The following is an 18,231-nucleotide window of genomic DNA, read 5'->3' on the forward strand; positions in this document are numbered from 1 at the left end:
CTGACCTTGTAGAGCACGTAGATGAGGAGAGCCAGAAGCAGCAAACCAGCCAGGATGGCCAGGATGATGATCCACAAAGGAACCGAGTTCTCTATGTCTGGTTTATTCCACACCACCGGGGTCACAACCTGAAGACAACAACCCACTGTCAGTTTCTTTCAACAAAGAAAATAAGAAATAGACCCTCTAGAAAGAATAAAAAAACAAATCTGAAATACCTTCTTGTGTCCGCTGGGAGTATATCTGGGTAAGATGGCGTACGGCATCTTCTCCACTCTGTAACTCGCGAGGCACTCCAGCACATATTGCTTGTAAGCTCTCTGAAAGAAGGTCAGAAAATGTGATTAAAAATTAACGCAATTCACAATCTTTACACAAGGTGGCGACAGAGACCATGCGCTAATCCCTTCAGCGGTCCTAATCCAGGGAGAAGCTGTGATACCAGATAATAAATGTTCATTACATTCACGCAGACGTCCAGCTTTAAATGCAGCTTTGTAATGATCTGTGTGTAATGTGTCGCACGCAGACAGCAAAACAGTTTAAACTGCATTTGTCGAGGCAAACATGCGGGGCGGTGCACACTGGCGGCCTCAAAATCAACACAAACAGATATATGACACGACTGCAGCTTTACATGCTTCACATTTAAGATTTAAACTGCTGTGAGATTTTAAAAAAAACGGCTTCTAACTTCCTGCCAAAGCCTGACGTGAGAAAATGCACCGTGGGAAAAAAGACTAATCTTTAGTGCACAGCCACTTCCTGCGCGACACGTGCGAATGTACAGTTTGTATGGCGAGTTTTCTCGGCGGCAAAAGGTCATCGCTGACAAACCTCGGTGAAGGTCTCGGCCCAGACGCGCGAGCGCACTTTGAGGATCGCCGTCGTCCCTTTCTCCAGCAAACCCACGGTGCACTGCAGAGTCCAGCACTCCGTGTTCGAGCAGGACTGAAGAAACACACACAAAAGGAGTGAAGATCAGGTTAATTACATGCCAAAGGAGTTTCCTTTCAGTCGTTATTGTGCATAAAGATATTCCCACAAAGCTTTTACTAATTGGAACTGTGTAAACAGGTGAAGGTGAAAATAACCATGTGGCCACAAACAGCCACGTTCATGCTGCAGGTCAAATAAATATAATAAAGGGCCCGATGTTATGATCACTATTCCACGCCTGCTACAAATTAGATTGAAGGAATGTCATGAGACTGTAAAAATGCAGCATGCAGCTCTCTCTCTCTCTTTCTCTCTCTCTCTCTCTCTCTCTCTCTCTCTCTCCACATTATTGCCCAACCGCTAAAACCGGCACATTTTTTCTCAAGACTGTGTCGAATATACAATCTTAATTAGATCCCCCATAACTCAGCTTGGCACATTTTTAACATTGCAGTGTGTGTTTTTTTTTCATGTTGCTGCTGCAGCCAGACCACCCTCACATAGACAGCTTTCGGCGGGTTTCCAGCGGGACATTTAGTTTACTTATTACACCGAGTAGGTAAATTCAGGAGGAAGAGGAGGAAGAGGAGGAAGAGGAGGGAGTGCTTCTTCCTTTAGGCTCAAGTAAAGACTTAATGAGGGAGCCCATCAGTCCGCTTCCTCCCTGCAGACCGCCTCGCAGCTTCGGGGCACCGGGGCCACAAGAGCGCAGTGGAAATGACCCGAGCATGGACCCGTGCCAAAGATGCCTCCGACCCGAGACCCACACATCCTCCCTGGTGGGATTGTGTGGTGAAGATCTGCAGCTGGGGGCTCGCAGGCCGTTCCCACAGCTTCGTAAAAAAAAAAAAATACTAACTACACAGCTGCTGAAGACGGTTGCTACTGTATTTTGTAATGCGGTGAAGAATTTAATAATCATTAACTAATAAACACTATTTGGTACTGGTCACTAAAGTAGGTTGCACACTTTTTTAATAAGTCATCAAGTTTACAGATATTGTAATGTTATTAAGTTAATAAATACATTTTGGTCTAAAAGCGGACTTTACCGAATAATTAAAAAATGTTCCTGCTGCAGGATGACAGAGAAATGTAGAACAACCTGGCAACCCCAATGCAGTTTTATGTTCTTATAACTAATAAGTCAGCATTTGTAAATGACTCACTAGCTTTATTTAGCATCAATAAAGACGTTAGTTCCTACATGAAACTGTTAGAAAGCGGTGCCAGACATAGTCACACTTATGTTGTGAGAGAATTGTTTTTTAAATCAAAGTAAAGACAGTAATGTCTTCTTTAAGCAGAGCTCAGCTCTTTCAAAGACCATTGTTCATTGTAAGTGATCCCACTGTGACCTGGGTGAAAGCGCCATCCGAGCTAAACGCTAACACACTTTGATTAAGAGACACTTTGAACAGAAAAAAGTGCAGACGTGCGCGGGAGAGGAGAATGGCTTCCTTCACACCGAGGTGTCACTGGACTAGCTTGATAAACGAGCGTGTTTAGACGCGATAGCCCGCGGACAAAGACCTCTTTGGTGGAAGCAGGTATCGACAGACCGAGGCCGGGAGGGACGCTACCTGCAGCTGGTTGGATCAATAGGGCCAGTGTGCGGGGGCTCGGGGGCCTCCGAGCCCAAAATTAGAGAGCAGCTTGTGTAGCAAGCGGTGCATCACTGACCACAAAGCCTCCCACGTCCCCATCAGCCTCTCCACCGCTCCACCACTACTAAAGACTCTTTAATGTTAATCGCCGCAACGGGACGAGCCCGTGCCCTCTGACCCCGCCCTTTTTAACGACATCATGACCTAATTACCTAATCCCAGGAGCCGAGGCCGGTGTCGTCAAACAAGAGCCAGACCCGCGCGCTTAACTCAAAGCAAAGGGTTAGTGATAGCAAGCTAGCTGTTAGCCCAGTGGCGCTAACTCCAGTGAAAGTAACTTTGCAGGCACGAGCTGTAAGAAATCTAGCGAGAAAGTCACAGAGTCTGCAACGCCGACCCTCCCTCGTGAACGGCATTCCCTCAACATTGTCGTCAACAATGTAAACAAGCAACATGGCTGTTGTTTGGGCTCACAGCTGTTAGCTAGCAGCTTGTGCAGGACTCCTGTGACGCGCAGGGAGGAACCAGACAAAGTGCGCACACTAAAGCAAACTGAACTTTTCCCTCTTTAATTTTGTCAACGCATTTGATTTATTTATTGCTGTTGGCAAATATAACAAAAACATGCATTTGAAGAAGATTAACAGCATGGTTTTAAGGCAACAAACTACTTTTTTTAATCCAGTGAGGATACAATCTGCTCTTCAAGTGACAGAAATAAGTTTAACCACATTAAACCCTTAACCGTGAACTCAAGCTCCTCATTTCCTCACTTTCAAGTCGCCTATCACGTTAGACTAAACCTTTTCAGCCTGACGGTGTTCATCCGTGCATTATTATATTTACAGAACGTGACAATTCACACGTTAAGCGTCTCACCAGATTAGTCAGAAGGGCCAGCTGATTCCTGTGGACGTCCCTCCTCTCCACGTGGTGCTCTTGTGCCTTCAGGGCGAGGATCGGCGGCTCCGTGGACGAGTGCTGGAGCTACAGGAGCAGAGAAACCGCCGATTAGGACGACACAGACACTGACCTCAGTGCGGGAGGAAGAGCACGCCAATGTAGGACCCAATGTCAGCATGACCCTACGGTTTTGTTTGTCATTATTTAAAAGCATGCGAGCTCTATGGGGGACATTAGATCACACGGCTACGGGAGGGGAGCTCGGGGAAGAGCTGGCACTTCAAAGCCGTGGTGGGGTTAGTTGTCCTGGGTGGGGCTAAAAAAGCCGGGGAGGAGGAAGTGGGTGTGGGCCGACCACCTTCTGACCTTATTTGACTCAGAGACACTCACTTTGAGGCGCAAGTGGTTCATGTGTCCGTCGGCGGTGCAGTTGATGGGACCTTCCACGGAGAACTCGAGAGGGTAAAGGAGAGCTTGACCCTGGACGCTGAGCGGGCAGCGCAGCTCCAGCTGGGTGTGGCTGATCCGGCTGGGCCCGTTGTTCACCAGCTGGACGGAGGAAATGAAAAGGGAGACTTCAGCATGCGGCATATTAGGAGGAAAACTTCAAAAGCAGCTTGATCGCTTGATATCTTAGTAATAACTCGGAGGTTTGCTTTCATATTTGACATATCTTTCTGATCTGCACGTAGGTCAGTTCTCATGAAGGTGGATCAGCACCACCTGATAATTCCCAGGAAGTGGACTTGCTTTGTGAACAGTAGTGTCTGCTTTCGGACCCGATCTGCTCAGCTAACGGCAACCCGATTACCTCATAGATGTGTTCCACTGTGGGCCCGACGTCCCGCTCCACCTCGTAGTTTTTGGTCGCCTTCCAGTTGGCCGGCGGAAAGAATACCTTATCTGGTCGAGACACACTTAAAAAAAAAAAAGAAGAGAAGTGGGGATGTGAGAGAATGCGTAGGAAGGACCCCCACGGAGACTTCATGAAAAGTTCAAATGAGGGAATCCTGACACTGAACTCACCCCTGCAGGATGACTTCAGCCTGGACGACCACCTCCAGCTTGTGAGGCACGACCTCGCTGTGGGAGTTGTTCTCATTCTTACTGTGGAAACAATGATTCGGATTAGCTAATTCGAGCGCTGTGGAGATCATCGGTTCGCGTCTCTGATGCACGTTGGTAACAGGTCGTACCTGCGGATCTGCAGCTCAAACTGAACAGTTTTGTGCGTGTCCTTCAGCCGCGGCACTGTGAAGCGCAGACCCGCCCACAGCTGCAAAACAAAGGAAGATCCAACGTATTAATCGTCATTAAAGTCACAAAATGTTATATTTTCCATCACTACCTCAAAAGCAACAGAGAGAGAAGAGGTGCGTCTGTGTTAAGCGTCTACAGTCTATTGTTTTTGTGTCAAACTGACTAATTTGGACAACTTTTTTTGGAGAGAAAAAAGGCACGTTATGTGCTAAACCAGGGCTAAACCGCGGCTCAGTGGTTAGCATGCCTTTTGACTTTTTTTTTTTGTTAAATTGCAAATAAAACAACAACAAAAAAAAGAAATTGTAAAAAAAAAAAAAAAAAAAAATTGTTTTAACATTTTTTAAATATTTTTTAAAATATTTTTTTAGTTAAAATGTAAACAAAAACATAAGTAAATTTATACAACAACAACAAAAATCGCTCATTTCAACATTTTTTTATTACATTTTTTTTTTTAGTTAAAATGTAAACTAGACTAAAAAAATTAAACTAAAAAAAAAAAGATCAAATCAAGTACAAGGGACAGAACAACGTTGTAGTTCTCTATGGGGTCCTTTCCGTAATTATATTTAATAACAATCAGAGCCTGTCAGCAAGCAAAAAAAGCACTTTATTGGACATTAATGGTGTTCATCTCCAACACAGACTGGCCAATCACAGCGTCGCCTGTTACAAAGCTACGACACTGTTGCTCAATACTGGACTGATTAAAAAAAGTCCTTATTAATCATTTAGACACCAAAAACCTGGGAAAATATGGTCCAGGTTAAATAATATTGACGTTAGACTCTGGCAGCCGTTCCTTCCCTCTGTAATGTACTCGTCCATCAGATAGATTTCGTAATTTTCAGTCTGGGAACTGCTCGTCTATCTTAAATCAATAACTTCAGATGCATTTGTTTTCCACACACAGGTACAATCGTCTCTCCGCATCTACTAAACAGATCAATAACTCTACGACCTCTGACATTTATCATAAGAACAAGTGAACCTATTTCAGGACCGTAAATATTTTTAAAATGGAGTCCGTCTCCTCTTCCTGTATCATTTAGCTGACGGTCTTCCTCTGCAGACCTATTAAAAGCATGCCGGCATGTGACTCTTGCATTAAAAGGGTATCTTTACCCAGCGGGGGGCGTAGGGCACCGAGTCTGTTTCTTTCTGTCACAACATTTCCGAACACATTCGGACTTTTCCTGTGTCGTTCACACCCAGCGTGGAGAGAGTGTGCAACGTTTTAACTCCCAAGAGCAGGAAACCAGGATGTTTTACCAACTGGGGCTGTCACAATATCAGATATCCACGACACAAGTGGTTCTCAAACCGTGGGGCGCGACCCTCTAGTGGGGCGCGGAGGTATTACAATTTCTTTTATTTTTAAAATTAGAATTTTTTAAGGACTCCTTTATTAATCCCACAGTGGGGGGATTATTCTCTGCATGTCATCATCCTTAGTGATGAAGGAGCTTTGTGCTGCTGTGAAGCTCTGGGGCTTCAGTGCCTTGCTCAAGGACACTTCAACCTGAAACTATGGGGAGAAAACAGGGATCCAACCGGCTTCCTTGCTCATCTTTTTTTGCCAAATATGAGTTCTTTTTTTGCACATATATAACTTTATTTCCATTGTTTTAACAAAGTGATTGCACATTAAAAAAGCACGGATGGAGGAGTCTCAACAAGTCGGACCATTTTGTTCCCATGTTGTCGGGGCGGTGGGAACATTTTGCTTCCTCCAAAGTGGAGACAGAAAAAGTTTGAGAACCACAGCGCACACGATTATGTCATCTGTGCATGAATGGTTTGATTTTTTTCAACTGTTTACCGCAATCCTTCAATGCTTAGACTTACAAGTCATAGATCAAACAAGTGAAATGATACCGTCAGCAGACAGCGGTGTACTTACATTCGTACCGGACTTCATCGGGTTGCCCAAATCACAGCTGAGGTATCGGGTTTGGTTCTCGGTCTCATAGCTGCAGGTGAGCTGGGTCAGACTCTGAGAAACCAGAGGGCAGAGGATGAGTCAGACCACATCGAAGGAAGGAATATTAAGTAAAAAGACCACCAAGTTTGGGTTTTTTTTGGGTGCTTTGCATTCCCACCCACCTCATTGTTGCGGGCGATGCCGCTGTAGTCGGCCTCTGGGGGCAGCACCACGTAGAGCTCGGCCTCGTACGCCCCTCCCTCGCCCTCGTTCTTGGCATTGAAAGTCAACGTCAGCGAGTTGTCGTCGCCCAGGTAGACCTCCTTCCTGCTCCTGAAGACCCAGAAAGAGGAAAAAGTGGATCACAAATATGTTCAATGTTTAGGGTTAAATAGTGCTAGGGCTCCTTCGATAAATATCCTCCGACAAACAATATATATAGAATATTATATCGTTATTGTGGGTTTTTTCCTCATGGTTTTAAAGGTTACATTGCAGTAAAGTTATGTGTTCTAGCATTTACATGATTTGCCTTTACCAACCGAGTCATCATATCCACATTACTGTCAAACATCTTGTCGTGTGAGTACAAAGCTCAAGTTATTTGGTGAGAAATATTGTGATATTTGATTCATTACGTTCTCACCCAACCCGAACTGAACTGTGTAAAATAAGTTGTGTTACGCTGATGGGAACACAAAGAGTCTTTGTTTGCGTTTGCTGGCAGTCGAGTGGCCAATAAACTGCTGTTGTGTTAATGAAACGAATACACAATCAGGCTTTGTGCTTTGTATATCTTTTTCCTTTTTTATAAGAGCCATGCTGCAGCAAAAAAAACATACAATTGATTCAACTCACAAAGCCCCACCATTAAAGGGAAACTTTTCCGATGTGGTAATAAAGTCATACATGCCTAATAACACAGCGCAGGACTGTAAAACCACCTCCCCCTTCCTTCTCTCTAACTCTCTCTCTCTCTCTCCACAGCTAAGAACAATGAGAAATTCCACTTGGAGGGCCACACAGACGCTTTTAATTAAGCCGTGCTCTTATAAAGCAGAGCATAAGAGGCAGAGAGAGAGAAGATTTCTGCAACTGATCGTCTACGAGTCGACTTTAGTCTGACTCGAACTGGCATTGCTCTTTTTTAAATCCAAACAAAAGGCTCAAAATTAGAAAACGGCACAAAACCCTGAAGCTTCCCTGAGAGGTGGAACATGCGCTGTGTGCTTTGGCAGCGGACAAGAAGAAACAACAGCGCAGGAACGACGGATACTTCATCTAAAAATTCCACTAAAATCACAGCCAGTCCCGTCAAAAACCCCCACGTACTCCAATGGAGGCGAACACATCGAGCCATTACTTTAAAATTGCACCAATCACACTTTTTCTGCAGCAGCAGCGGCGTCGCGGCGCTGCACTCGCTCGCAGCAGGTTGCTCCACATGTGATGCATCAGCCGTATGTACATTCAAAGAAAATGGAGGCAGATGGTAGATAAATATAGGAATGTAAAATGAAAATGACAGAGCAGAGAAGGGAGTATTGGGGAGGCTGTTATTTTTGAGTAAAATGCTAACAGATTTCTTGCTCCCATACTTTCCCTTTCATCTCTGTTCGCCTTAACTGTCCCCATAGCACCTGTAGAGCAGAGCCGCTTCCTGTTTGCAGATCGCTATTTACGCCGACTCGACTGCAGCTCCGGGGCTATTAACGGTCCTGCTCTGGTATGCTAAACATAACAGAGAAGCGGACCAACAAAAACAGCTGTATTTACACTTCAGCACTCGAATTCAAGCACCGTATGGAGGTGAAGAGTTCACTGACCCGCGTTTACAGTTCACCATGCATTATCCATCACATTCTAGTATGTTTCCTCACATCCATACGCCACGGGATTGGTGGACATGCACTGTACGAGGAAATGAACTCACCCGTGAACGGCCAGCTTCAAGTCAGGAACGCAGATGTTGTCCTCGCCACAGTCCAACAGAATCTGAGCCTAGAAGATGCACATTGTGGGAGGCGATAAAAGGGTCAATAGGGGTCGCAGACCACGATGATCACACGATGGGTTACGACTAAAACACACTTGTACATGTGAGGAGGATTAAGCGCAGGTGATAAATCAAACGTCTGGTCATGGGGCGACAACAGGATGTGTGTAGCAGGACGCAACATGTGCTATCTATGACTAATGCATTCCACCGAGCAACAAACACCTGCAATGCAGTCCCCCCCCGTGTCAACATTACATCACCGATGCATCATCAGAGAGGTTTTTAGGGACACTGTGAAGTCATGAACCGGCACCAGACGCCCCCCCCCTCTTTCCCTCCCCAAACCAGCTGTGCCGGCACACACACACATGCTTTCTGTTTGCGGCGCGAGAGTAAGGAAATGATGAGTCGAGGAAGAGTCCGGCCCTAAGAGGCCGCGCCAGAGGAGATATACTCTTGTGGACAACAAAAAAAAAAAAAGAGTCCCACATCACATGGCGATGTGGCAAACCGGCGCTTTCACCACACGCCCTACGCCACCCAGCTAACCACAGCCCGATAGTGTGATCATATGGAGAGGGAGGAGCCTTCAACCCGAGAGAAACTCACTGAGACATTGGATATTTCTGTGGACCTGAAAAGCAGAAGTGGGGTGTGTGTGTGGGGGGGTTCAGAGATTACAGTGGAGAGAAAACACAAGAAAGGAACAGAAACACTGCCGGATAAGTGGCTGACCGCCGAGCGTGTGGCAGGCCGGCAGCAGGGAAAAGCCTTGCGGATTCCCAAATTGCACCCCGCTGCGCTTGTGACAGTGCGATGATGTTCATGACGATGAGGATAATAAATAGAAATAGGAGGAGGAGATTAGAGAGAGAGAGCCGAACGCCCCCACCTTGTCATTACACCATCCAGGGGCTCTAATTATGGACACCATGGTATCTCCACCGAGCTAACTTGGCCACATGTGCACCCTGGGTTTGTGTGTCAATGCTGTTTGTAGGCCTGTCGCTGGAGTTAAAGAACAACAACGCTGACCTCAGCCTGCAACACAATAAGGCTGAGCATCACACAATGGAGTCAAAACTCACCAATTTGCATTGCTGAGCGTGTCGCGTCCTGTTTTTCTGTCTCGAATACCCCCATTGTGTTTACTTTTACAGTTGTCCAATGCTATATGGCATACGAGTCAAATTAGATTTTGTGTAAGTTGTTTTCATCCATTAAAACTACTATTAACTCTTAGGTAGCTTACAGTTCTTGGGCTCGTTTATGAGGCCATTAGTGCACGATGTCTAAAAAGTTGGCGGCTTTTTCTGCTTTTGCAGATGCCTTTAAAGATCTGACGATGATCGCAATTAATCGATCCATCAGCATGTCTTAAGTCCTAATGGAAACATATGGAATATATTAAGAGGACGGAGATTGAGACCGTCTCTCATTCTCACTCCAGCTCAAAGGGAGTAACAACTTGGCAGAGTCATTGCAAGGTTACATGGGCTTGCCACATATTCTCAAAGCACATTTGGGAATCAATAGGGCATTATGTGTGTGATCAAGGCCAAAGCTGTGGTATAAAAGTCACCCTTCTCTGTTTCAGCTGTTACATTAATACAGTGTAAAGCAAGATTGATGAAATATGTTGGCAGTCTCAAGCTACTCCCCCACACACACATAAACACAGATCAGCTTTTTCAGGTTTAAGGATGATTTTCAGCTGAGGCTCGTCTCAAGGTCTCAGTACAGCAACAGACCACAGCTGTTGCTGGCCAAACAGCTTTGATATCTAGGAAGAACATCAATGACAGGGTTCAGTCCTGATCCAAAAAGATAGAAACAAACCACGGCAGAGAGAGAAATGGAGAAAGAGGGGGAGATAAAACTACTCTGATTGCCTTTCCCCAACTCACATGTGGCGCATGCTCGCCATATCTGAACGGGTGTCTATGTGTTGTTCAGCTATGGCGAGCCTATGTGTTGCTCAGCTATGGCGCATGCTCGCCATAGCTGAACGGGTGTCTATGTGTTGTTCAGCTATGGCGAGCCTATGTGTTGCTCAGCTATGGCGCATGCTCGCCATAGCTGAACGGGTGTCTATGTGTTGTTCAGCTATGGCGAGCCTATGTGTTGTTCAGCTATGGCGCATGCTCGCCATAGCTGAACGGGTGTCTATGTGTTGTTCAGCTATGGCGAGCCTTTGTGTTGTTCAGCTATGGCGCATGCTCGCCATAGCTGAACCGGTGTCTATGTGTTGTTCAGCTACGACGCATGCTGTGCCACACTCGACTGTACGTACGCCTCATTTTCATTTTGAAAACCGCTTTCTCGACCAGGGGCATCAAACTTACTTTAGTTAAGGGGCCAAAATTTAAGGGGACCACCAAAATCTCATCAACACCTGAATAAATATGGCCAGTTGAGTAATATATCTCTAGTAAAATCAGCGCTCCCATTAATTATCACCGTGGCTCAGTGGTTAGCATGCCTGACTTTTTTTTTTGTATTTCATTTTTTTTTTTTTTTATTACATTTTTTTTAGTAAAAATGTAAACAAAACAACAACAAAATTTAAATTTAAAAAAAAAAAATTAAATTAAAAAATCTAAAAATTCAAAAAATTAAAATAAAATGATTTTTTTTTTCTTTTAAATTCTTTCATTTTAACAGTTATCCGGCGGGCGGGCCGTATGTTTGACACCGCTGTTCTAGACTCTCTGGACCTCTTTCCCAGCGGAGTAGTTTTTTAATTTACATTAAAAAATAACAGGCTCTTTCACCTGAACCAGGAGAGAGTCAGAGAGAAGCTCGTCGGTGATACAGAGAATAATTACTCTACGTGGCGTATATTCTTATAAGCAGCAGCTCAGAGTGAATCTCAGACCAGCATGTACATTATTAGGAAACACTGCTCCACGATATATTGATGCTAGAAGTCCCATCGGTCACTCAAGGGTTAGTTCACTGTGCTAAAAGATTGGAAGAAGTGTGGCGCGAGTTCAAATACCTTCTGCTCAATTACGTTGGTGGTCTGATAGTTAAGGATGGGCCGCAGGCCGCGGGAGTCAGCGGCAGCTTTGGGATCCAAGCTGAAGTTCAAGGCCGCATAAATGGAGGAGAGTTTATCCCTGAAGTCTTTCTCATCCTGCAACCAAAGAAACAGACGCAGGAGTCAAATGACACATAATTACAGTCATAGATGTCTTCTATATGGGGTAAAACATATTAGTTGTATATATATTAGTGTGGAAAAGTGCGTACTCTGAGGTAGATCTTGGTGTTGTGGCATACGCGCTCGCCATGGCGCACGCTCACACTCATCTGGAGAAAGGGCTGCTGGGAGTCCAAGAACAGAGCCCTCCTCACTGCAGCTTTCTGCTTGTGCTTATTACTATCCAACTGCACCTCCACCTGGAAATCTGCAACACACACACACACACAAATGAGCATTCAGGACATGACACACATGCTTGAGTTTTCAAAGAAAAGGCTCCATTAATACTCTGAAGGACATACAATGAAACTTAAAGCCACGGACAACGCTTGTATATATCAAAGGAAGGATCAATAACTGTGGTCAGAAGTACAGAAGTGGTTTGATCATTAAAAGGTGGGTCACAGAGGAGATTTTGCATACTGCACTCCATTTTTTTGTCATTACAAAATCCACAAAAAGCCACATCTCCTGCCAAAACACAAATCGTTATGGATTTAAAATATCACCAGTGGTGGCAATTTGACAAGTTTCCTTACTTCTAATAAAGTGCAGATGTGCAAAATTGGCTCACCTAGGATGTCTGGAAGGTGCTTCCCATCAGCAGATATGCAGAAACTCAGGTTTACACTGTTTTCGAACAGAGGGGACAAGAACAAGATGAGGGATGCGTATTAATTTAAGGCTGAGATTCAGTATAAATACACTGGACGCACAAGACCTCTCGCTTGTTCTCTCACTTTCTTGCTCGGCCTACTTTTTTTTATGCCAAATGTTTGGAAACATGCTGGCATCTAACGGCCTTCGCCAGCCAAGCTGATAGATTGGTTTGTTTCCGTTTCCACACACACACACACACACACACACACACACACACACACACACACACAAGGAATATCAGAGTTAATATGGGTGAAATTGGGCGACTCAGGTTTCAGTCCCGACCAGTCAACGGCAGTCTACATAAGCCTGTAGCTCTCTCCCATGACATCAGCCACACACACAACACTCCCTGCTGCCGTCCAAAAAAAAAGTCTGCAAACCCGAATCCACCCCCCCCCCCCCCCTCACCCTCCTCAATCATTTAACTAGCAAAAACCCACACAAGAGAGGCAGAGAGGCGAACTCTGGAAGTGAGGAAGGAAAAAAGGGAGAGCGTTAAAATGAAACACAGGAAAGGGAAGCGAGGTGAAAAACGAGACATAAAAGACACAGAGTGTACTATGCGTAGTAATAACTTCATGTATGAGCTCCTGTGTCTGCTTGTTTCTGCATGACTGTGCTCACGCTCACGGGGAGTCGACGGGTCCTGATGTTTCCCAGCTGTGTTCCACCACCAAACAATATCTCATTCAAAAAGCAACAGCAAAAAGCCTTCCAGCCCCTCCCCATCCCATTATCCCTTGTGCGCTCTTTTCACCCCCACAAAAAAAATCCTCATCACCAGGCAACGTAGTGTAATCAAGACACATGTGTATACAAGAGTTTCCTTCATGGATCGGGATCTGGAAATGGGGGGGGGGGGGGAGCAGACACGTGAGCATGGTGTCAGACATGTTGGGCAGCGAGCAACCGTCGTCTGTTTCCTCTCCCTCCCGTCCCCCTTTTTCTGGAGCTGAATGCTGTGCACATTTGGTTGAGGCCCAAAAAAAATGGCTAACAATGCTGCTATTCAGCAAGTTATTCCTCTGCTCCTCCACAGAAACACTGTGATCTGAAGATATTCTGAGAACAGGTCAGATAAGAGCAAGTGGGGGAACAAATAAATACTGTGACCTTATCAGAACTTCCTCTCAAGATAGGAGTGTTGATGCATGCAGCAGGGGAAATGAGAAGGCGTCCATCTTTCTTTTTTTTTGTTGCAGTTGGGTCAATCTAATACCAACAGGAACAGAACTGAAGCAGTCACAGGAAGTTGAGTACACTCACCAGGAAACAGGAATGCTGGTGTTCCCATTGGTGACCATGCAGTTCTTCTCCTCGGGGTTGATCATGGTGGGGTTAACGGTCAGAGAGGCGCTGGTGTTGACTATTGGGCGGGATCTGTGTATGACAAAAAGAAGGTAGATTGAAGACATGAAGAAGTAGATAAGAAGGGCTGACAGCTATTCTTAGTGGTTATTGCACACTCTTACAAGTATAGTTAAACATGTTATATTCCAAATGAGAAGATCAACATCACCCATAGCCATCTGCTAAGTAAACAGTTAGCTTACCGTAGCACAAAGACTAGAAACTAGGGGACGCGGCTCGCTAGCTCTGTCTAAAAAGCTAAAAAATCTGCACACCAGCACCTCTAAAACATGTGCTGTTACACACATTTTGTAGATTAAACAAGACAGATGTGTACATTAAAAGTGAGCTTTGGACGTGCTGGAAGGTGGATTTGGACAACGCCAAGCTAGCAGTTTCCCTCTCTTCCCAGTCATTATGCTAAGCTAGAATAACTATTTACTGACGACATGATTATTGGGTTTCTGCAAAGGAAAGGGAATAAGGAAATATACACATTAACTTCATGATTACATTTAGTATGTGATTTAAACCAACGTACCTATAGAGAACTGCCTTATCGACGCCAAAGGCCCCAACGATGAGATCTGAGGGAATTAAGGCTCAGAATTAGAAAACATACTATGAATATATAAAAAAAGATAGTGATGGCCATTGCATGCTTGCAACCTCACTCACCGGGGTATCCATTCATGTCCAGGTCCTTGGCACCTCGCAGGGCGAATCCAAAACTGGCAGGAATTGCACCAGCAGCCCACTGGCCAGTTATCACCTGGGACGGCTTTTCCCTGAGTCCGTCTGAGTATCCGTTATAGATGTAGACCAGGCCCTGACGATCGTCCCCTCCAAACGGACAGCTGATGGCCACATCTGCCACAGGTCAGAAGTAAGGAAAGATATGAGATGTACTAGTTCAGACGTGTAGTTTGGTGCAGATGTTAACGTACGGCCAAACATTCATTTCATGAACAAGCCTTCAAGTGTACGGCCATCGGCTTTGTGGAGTTATACTTAGCATTTAGTACAAGTTGTTTCAGCACAGCTAAGGCTAATGATGTCGTTAGTCTCGCTGGGATTTGGTCATAAATGAAAGTTTTAGCAAATTCAGGATTAAATTCAAATTTGCTCTTCTCATAAGTGAAGGCAGGGGCGTCAAACTCATCTTAGCTAAGAGGCAACCAATAATCTCATCAACACCATGAATGAATATGGTCAGTTGAGCAATTTATCTCCAGTAATATCAGCGCTGCCATCAATGGTTAGCATGCCTGACTTTTTTTTTTTTTTTTAATATATTTAATTTTAATTTTTAATTTTTTTGTATGTATTTTTTTTATTAAATTTTTATTTTATAAAAAAAAATGTTGTATATATTTTCTTTTTTATAATTTTTTTTTTAAATTTTTTTTTTGTTGGTTGAAATGTAAACAAAACAAAAAAATAAATTTAAACAAAAAAAATGTTTTAAAAAATCTGGCATTTTAACAGTTATCCGACGGACCGGACCGGAAGCCCTGGCTGGCCGGATCCGGCCAGCGGGCCGTATGTTTGACACCCCCGGATAAAGGCCTGTCCAAGAAAGAGCCCTATTATGAATTAGTAGCTGTGGTCATTGTGTCATTGATAGAACATTTGAAAAACACTACAAGAACCTACGAAACCTAATTTAGACAAAGACAAAGATAAATCATGACGCCAACTAATTTTACTCACAATAGTCCCCGTTCTTACCGTTGAAACCATCCTGGTTCAGATCTCCCAAAGGTGCGATGGTGCTGCCGAACCTCCCATACACCTGGGTGCCCGTCAGGTGAGGTAGACGGAGCTCCAGGTTCACGGGGCCCCGTTGCAGGTAGACGTAGACCCGGCCCATCTCCTCCAGGCGGCCGTCGGAGCCTCGGACCATGAACATGGGAGCTCCCACCACCAGGTCAGCCATCCTGAACACCAGAAAAGGAAAAACACACACACACACTGATTCAAGCTCAGACACATTGACGCCTGTAATGGGTTGATGGTGGCGTCCGATCTCGACCCTGCCGGCAAATTATCTGGCAAGGAAGGAAAGGAGGAAGGAAGGAAGGAAGGAAGGAAGAGAAGAATCAGACAACGGGTGAAGCAGCTACTCACCCATCACTGTTGATGTCAGTCGTTGCCACTGCATACCCAAAATATGATCCCATCTGTAAAGAAAGAAGGTTTCCATGACTGAAAATCTCAACATTGTAAGATTGACAGCGTCAATATTTGGTTTGTGCTCAGATAAAACAAAGCACTCTTACTGCACTCTGCGTCAATATTTAAAAAAAAGGCCTGATGGGTTTACCAGGCGAGGCCCCGTTTGGTGCCGTTTCTGTTCCAGATCAGTTTAATTTCCTGACTTTTCTGTCGTGAACTTTGAGTTGGAAACGCACATTGCGAAAGCAGTCTGGATTACCAGAGCGTACGCAAATTCACGAGCGATTTTATTTATTCAGCTGAGTCAATCATCGCAGTTTTTTAAACGAGCTCAGTGCCTTTTCTTACTCCCACAACCATTTGCGCAAATTGCCGCTGCACTTTCCCCCTCAATAACTGAGCTTTACACACAAAACCAAGAAAGAGACCAAACATTCTGGTTGAAGCTGTAAAGGAAATTATTTATGCTGACGCCGTCCCAACTAATTAAGAGCCCTGATGAAGAGCCGGGGAAGTGAAAACACAGAGGAAGTGGAGCGTGGAGGTCGCTGAGGCTGACTCACCTGCTCACCGGTGTAGTTAATCATGGTCTTCAGATCTGTCCCGTTGAGAATAGACACCTGCGAAACAGCAGCCACATGTGGTGAACTTCTCCTCATACGTCCTCTAATATAAGCACAGTCTCTGGTTATGGAATTCACTGCAACAATAATTCCCACTGTGACAACATAGCTACGGTTGTTTTTTCTTTCTTTCTTTCTTTCGCTTTTCCTGTATCGCTCCCAAAATCTAAAGCCCAGGCCTTTCATCCTAAAAAAAAAAAAAAAAAAGCACCAAAACAGGAGCCAAAATGGGGCCCAAAACGAGAGCGATGATTAAGCTTTCTTACCGAACCGTAAAGCATGAGTCCTTTTGGAACGCCGGCCACGAAATCTGAGGTGCACGGAGACATGAAGCACAGATCAAGAGGCAGTAGGCGATGATAATTTCAATGTTGGCGACGTTTCCAGCTCAATAATCATGTTAAATATGTTCACTCCAGCCGTAATATTTGCATTGCCATGCGACCGTTGTTATGCGTTTTACATCCTGCACGCCTCGCCCCTTTAACGACTCACCTTCCACCTGATCGCCACTGAATTCCCCGACAGCGATGGAGTAGCCTGTAGACAAGAGGACAGACGTCAACCTCCAGCTTTGACGGCAGACAAATTAAAATGTGCGTCAATGTGCGATCGTCCTCAAAGCACCTCACCTTGGTAACTGTCATCGTGTTCGGCCTTCACCTGTCTGGTTTGGATCTGACCCTCCACCGACTGCATGAAGAAGCCCGGATAGTACGCTTTGATGATGTCCTCCTTCGCTGCGGTGATCACCTGACCTGAAGTAAAACGAAAAATGTATTTGAAAGAACATTTTGAGGCTTGTTTTTTCACATTTTGACATGGCTGATTGGTTTATGTCCTACATACCTTGCCAGAAGTAGCTGCCTGGCCCTCCTAATACCACTCTGCCGTCCTGCAGGATAAAACTCACTGAATTATTACGACGGAAAAGGAAATGATTAATTCCCAGAAACCTCTGCAGGTAGTGAGTTATTACCGTTGTGAAGTCAGCGCTGAATCCTCCCTGACAGTAGCCTTGTCCCACCGCATCACTGATCTCTGAAACACGCAGCAATGCAGCGGTGCGTCAAGAACTATTTGACGCAATAACCATTTCATAACTCAGAACTTCTAGTTTCTAGTTATTACTGCATCAACAAAACATGTCCCCTTATACCAGTGGTTCTCAAACTGTGGGGCGCGACCCTCTTGTGGGGCGCGGAGGTATTACAGGTGGAGCTCGGGGGGAGATGCAGATTATAAAAAAAAATTTTAAGAATCCTTCATTGACACTGAAGCTCTGGGGCTTCAGTGCCTTGCTCAAGGACACTTCATAATGAAACTATGGGAAGAAAACAGGGATCCAACCGGCTTCCTTGCTCATCTTTTTTTGCCAAATATGAGTTATTTTTTGCACATATATAACTTTATTTGCATTGTTTTAACAAAGTGATTGCACATGTTATTAGTTCTTGTCAGATGGAGCAATCTGGTTCACTTGAAAGGGATTTACATTTTCTTTAATCTATTCATTAAAAATGCACGGATGGAGGAGTCTCAACAAGTTGGACCATTTAGGGCCCGAACGTTTT

General features: G+C 44.8%; 1 protein-coding gene across 1 annotated transcript in view; it reads right to left on the reverse strand.

Annotated features, from left to right (window-relative positions):
• itga5 (integrin, alpha 5 (fibronectin receptor, alpha polypeptide)) overlaps positions 1-18,231 on the reverse strand; it is a 36,226-nt gene that overhangs the window by 3,263 nt on the left and 14,732 nt on the right. The window contains exons 5-29 of the mRNA XM_068596892.1: positions 17,637-17,698; positions 17,507-17,552; positions 17,290-17,415; positions 17,153-17,197; positions 16,924-16,967; positions 16,598-16,654; positions 15,987-16,039; positions 15,588-15,796; positions 14,535-14,726; positions 14,398-14,443; positions 13,773-13,886; positions 12,418-12,473; positions 11,891-12,048; positions 11,637-11,774; positions 8,570-8,637; positions 6,819-6,969; positions 6,616-6,708; positions 4,646-4,725; positions 4,476-4,556; positions 4,261-4,366; positions 3,840-3,998; positions 3,426-3,533; positions 838-951; positions 219-320; positions 6-128 (exon numbers count right to left, since the gene is read on the reverse strand). Coding sequence (XP_068452993.1) covers positions 6-128; positions 219-320; positions 838-951; positions 3,426-3,533; positions 3,840-3,998; positions 4,261-4,366; positions 4,476-4,556; positions 4,646-4,725; positions 6,616-6,708; positions 6,819-6,969; positions 8,570-8,637; positions 11,637-11,774; positions 11,891-12,048; positions 12,418-12,473; positions 13,773-13,886; positions 14,398-14,443; positions 14,535-14,726; positions 15,588-15,796; positions 15,987-16,039; positions 16,598-16,654; positions 16,924-16,967; positions 17,153-17,197; positions 17,290-17,415; positions 17,507-17,552; positions 17,637-17,698 — 2,531 coding nt within the window. The remainder of the gene's footprint in view (positions 1-5; positions 129-218; positions 321-837; positions 952-3,425; positions 3,534-3,839; positions 3,999-4,260; positions 4,367-4,475; positions 4,557-4,645; positions 4,726-6,615; positions 6,709-6,818; positions 6,970-8,569; positions 8,638-11,636; positions 11,775-11,890; positions 12,049-12,417; positions 12,474-13,772; positions 13,887-14,397; positions 14,444-14,534; positions 14,727-15,587; positions 15,797-15,986; positions 16,040-16,597; positions 16,655-16,923; positions 16,968-17,152; positions 17,198-17,289; positions 17,416-17,506; positions 17,553-17,636; positions 17,699-18,231) is intronic.

The sequence above is a fragment of the Clinocottus analis genome, unplaced genomic scaffold (assembly GCF_023055335.1).
Source record: "Clinocottus analis isolate CAN_PGR_092001 unplaced genomic scaffold, fCliAna1.0.p SCAF_4, whole genome shotgun sequence".
Classification (NCBI taxonomy): Eukaryota; Metazoa; Chordata; class Actinopteri; order Perciformes; family Cottidae; genus Clinocottus; species Clinocottus analis.